This window comes from Eurypyga helias, unplaced genomic scaffold (genome assembly GCF_000690775.1).
Source record: "Eurypyga helias isolate BGI_N326 unplaced genomic scaffold, ASM69077v1 scaffold12603, whole genome shotgun sequence".
NCBI classification, from domain to species: Eukaryota; Metazoa; Chordata; class Aves; order Eurypygiformes; family Eurypygidae; genus Eurypyga; species Eurypyga helias.
In genome coordinates, this window is record NW_010241906.1 from 5402 (window position 1) to 7853 (window position 2452).

Sequence of the window (2452 nt, forward strand, 5' to 3'; positions counted from 1 at the left end):
GTTGTGAAAATATTAAAGTCCTACTGTATTAAGTGTATTGAAAAAATAGAGAAAACCATGCATGTGGACTAGGAAGTTCATCCTCATGTGATCTTGTCTGTCTTACGTATAAACTTTCTAAGTAATCACTTCCAATGATTTACCAGTCTTTTTTTTTTTTAATGGTGAGGGGGATAGAAACAGTTTTCAGTAGCACAGAGATACTTAAAATCAATTAGTCCTACTGTATTAAGTGTATTGAAAAAATAGAGAAAACCATGCATGTGGACTAGGAAGTTCATCCTCATGTGATCTTGTCTGTCTTACGTATAAACTTTCTAAGTAATCACTTCCAATGATTTACCAGTCTTTTTTTTTTTTAATGGTGAGGGGGATAGAAACAGTTTTCAGTAGCACAGAGATACTTAAAATCAATTAGACTTGCTGTTAGTATGATCTCTAATTGATGTGTTTTAATTGTGGAATACTGCTTAGAAGAGGAGTGCCTCTCCTCCTGGTAAATCCAAGTCATTTAAATCCAAACTTGTGCTGTACTTGATCTTGCATTTCTCCAAAACATAATTCTATTCAAAATTTACAAACTAAAGTTAAATTATGTGTAGCCTTCTCACCAGCTAAGGCTAACTGTTATGCTTCTTTTTCCCTTCAGATAATGCTGGTGAAAATACTTCTATGCAGAGATCACAGTCCCTTCCACAAAGTTCCACACCTCCCTTGGTGAGTGGGATGGCAGACTGCAATACCTCGGTTACTCCTGCGTTAACTGAAAGAGAAGCATCCCGCTTAGACAAATTTAAGCAGCTACTTGCTGGGCCCAATACAAATCTTGGTGAGTATTTCTTTAACTCTAAAATTTTTCTGTTTGCTGTACTGTTCTGCTTGATGATTTGGTTAGAATCTAATCTCTTCAACATTTAGAATTGATCTTGAAAACGACAGAATAAAATTGAATGCTTTTAGTATTCATGCTTGTAATATGCAATTCACACACTTCCTCCTAATACATAGGGTGTTAGATGGCTTCTTGTTTTTTTTCTTTCTCACATTATTACTTCCTACTGGACTAATCTCTGGAGAAAAACTAAAGTACAATTAGCTATGTTTAGTGTTAATGCTTCATAATGTAACAGCGTGCAGTAAAAGAATGATTCTCACACTTAGAAATACAAATATGAAAAACGATGAGGTGTGGAAGTATTATTGCTTGTCTACTCCATGAGCATTCTTCATGTTCACAGACTGATACAGTGGTTCTGTGTGTCATCAGTGACTGCTGACAAGAAGTTAATGTGAAAACAAACGTATTGTCTGATAACCTGACTGTTCCCTTTGTACGCTGGTTTTTTAACTGCTGAATAGTAAATACAAGTGCTGAGAGGGTATCACAGAATCAAATGGCTTTGTATCCCAAGTGAAAATCTGGAGCAAGTAGAAATAGTGCACTGGATTTGGAGAGCTTGGCTGGTCACTTAAAAGTTGGAGTTTATATCAAAATAATTAATAAAGAAAGTGACTTTGAGTTAGAACATTATGGAAGGTATCTACAGGAAGCTCTTATGGAAGGAATTAGAAACTGCATGTTTGTGGTTCTTGAATTGATGCTTTCCTGCCCTGTAGTTGTCATGAGACTTCTTCAGTACGATATGGTCCAAGTTTTGGTGTGTGGTTTTTTTTTTTTTCCTTTTTTTTTTCATCCCCTGTGCTGTGTCTCATTGTGAGATTGCTATCAAGGTAGAATGGCAACAATACTAACTAGATGAGAATTAGCACTTCAGTGTGTTATAGGAAATTCTTATAAAAATACAACTGTGAATAAACTCTCAGGTTTTAAACAAAAATCACATATTTATATAAGCTTGATCATGGTAATCAAACAGCACTTTTTCTCCCTTTCATCTAACAGATATGTGCTATGTGATTGTGACTGACGTGAAAAGTCTTAACTTTTCAGAATGTTGTAATGGCAGAAGCCTTTGTTACATAAAGTTACAAGGTCAGAGGGAAGACAAAGTTTAATTTAAACCTATCCATTTCACTTCTGCTGTCTAATTAAATGGGAATACTTTCCCATTAAGTCAAATTTAGGGATGTAAATAGAATGTTTTGGAAGGGAGTGAAAGAAAATTTCTACTCTTTCTAGGCATGCACGGTGGGTGAGACTTCAGTCAATGTTATTTAAACAAACTGGGTCTGGTATTTTCCATATTGAACTTTCTAATTCTCATACAGAAGTATACACAGGAATACAAAATTTGAATATGTTGGTCTTGATATTATTGAAATGTGAAAAATATCTATTAAGGGCTCAATATTTTTTCTTCTGGATATGACTAGACACAACCTTCTCTGTCTATGGGAAACTTGTTCTTTCTCTTGCTGTACAAACTGTAATGAGTATGAAATTTGAAATTGTGTGAATTAGAATTTTAAGTCTAGTTTTAATTTTTTTTTT

General features: G+C 34.4%; 1 protein-coding gene across 1 annotated transcript in view; it reads left to right on the forward strand.

Moving 5' to 3' along the window:
* Positions 1-829, forward strand: part of LOC104507572 (TBC1 domain family member 22A-like) — a gene marked incomplete at both ends in the record, with an annotated part of 3794 nt that extends 2965 nt beyond the window's left edge. The window contains one exon of the mRNA XM_010148899.1: positions 650-829. Within this exon, the coding sequence (XP_010147201.1) occupies positions 650-829 (180 nt within the window). The remainder of the gene's footprint in view (positions 1-649) is intronic.
* Positions 830-2452: the final 1623 nt, after the last annotated feature.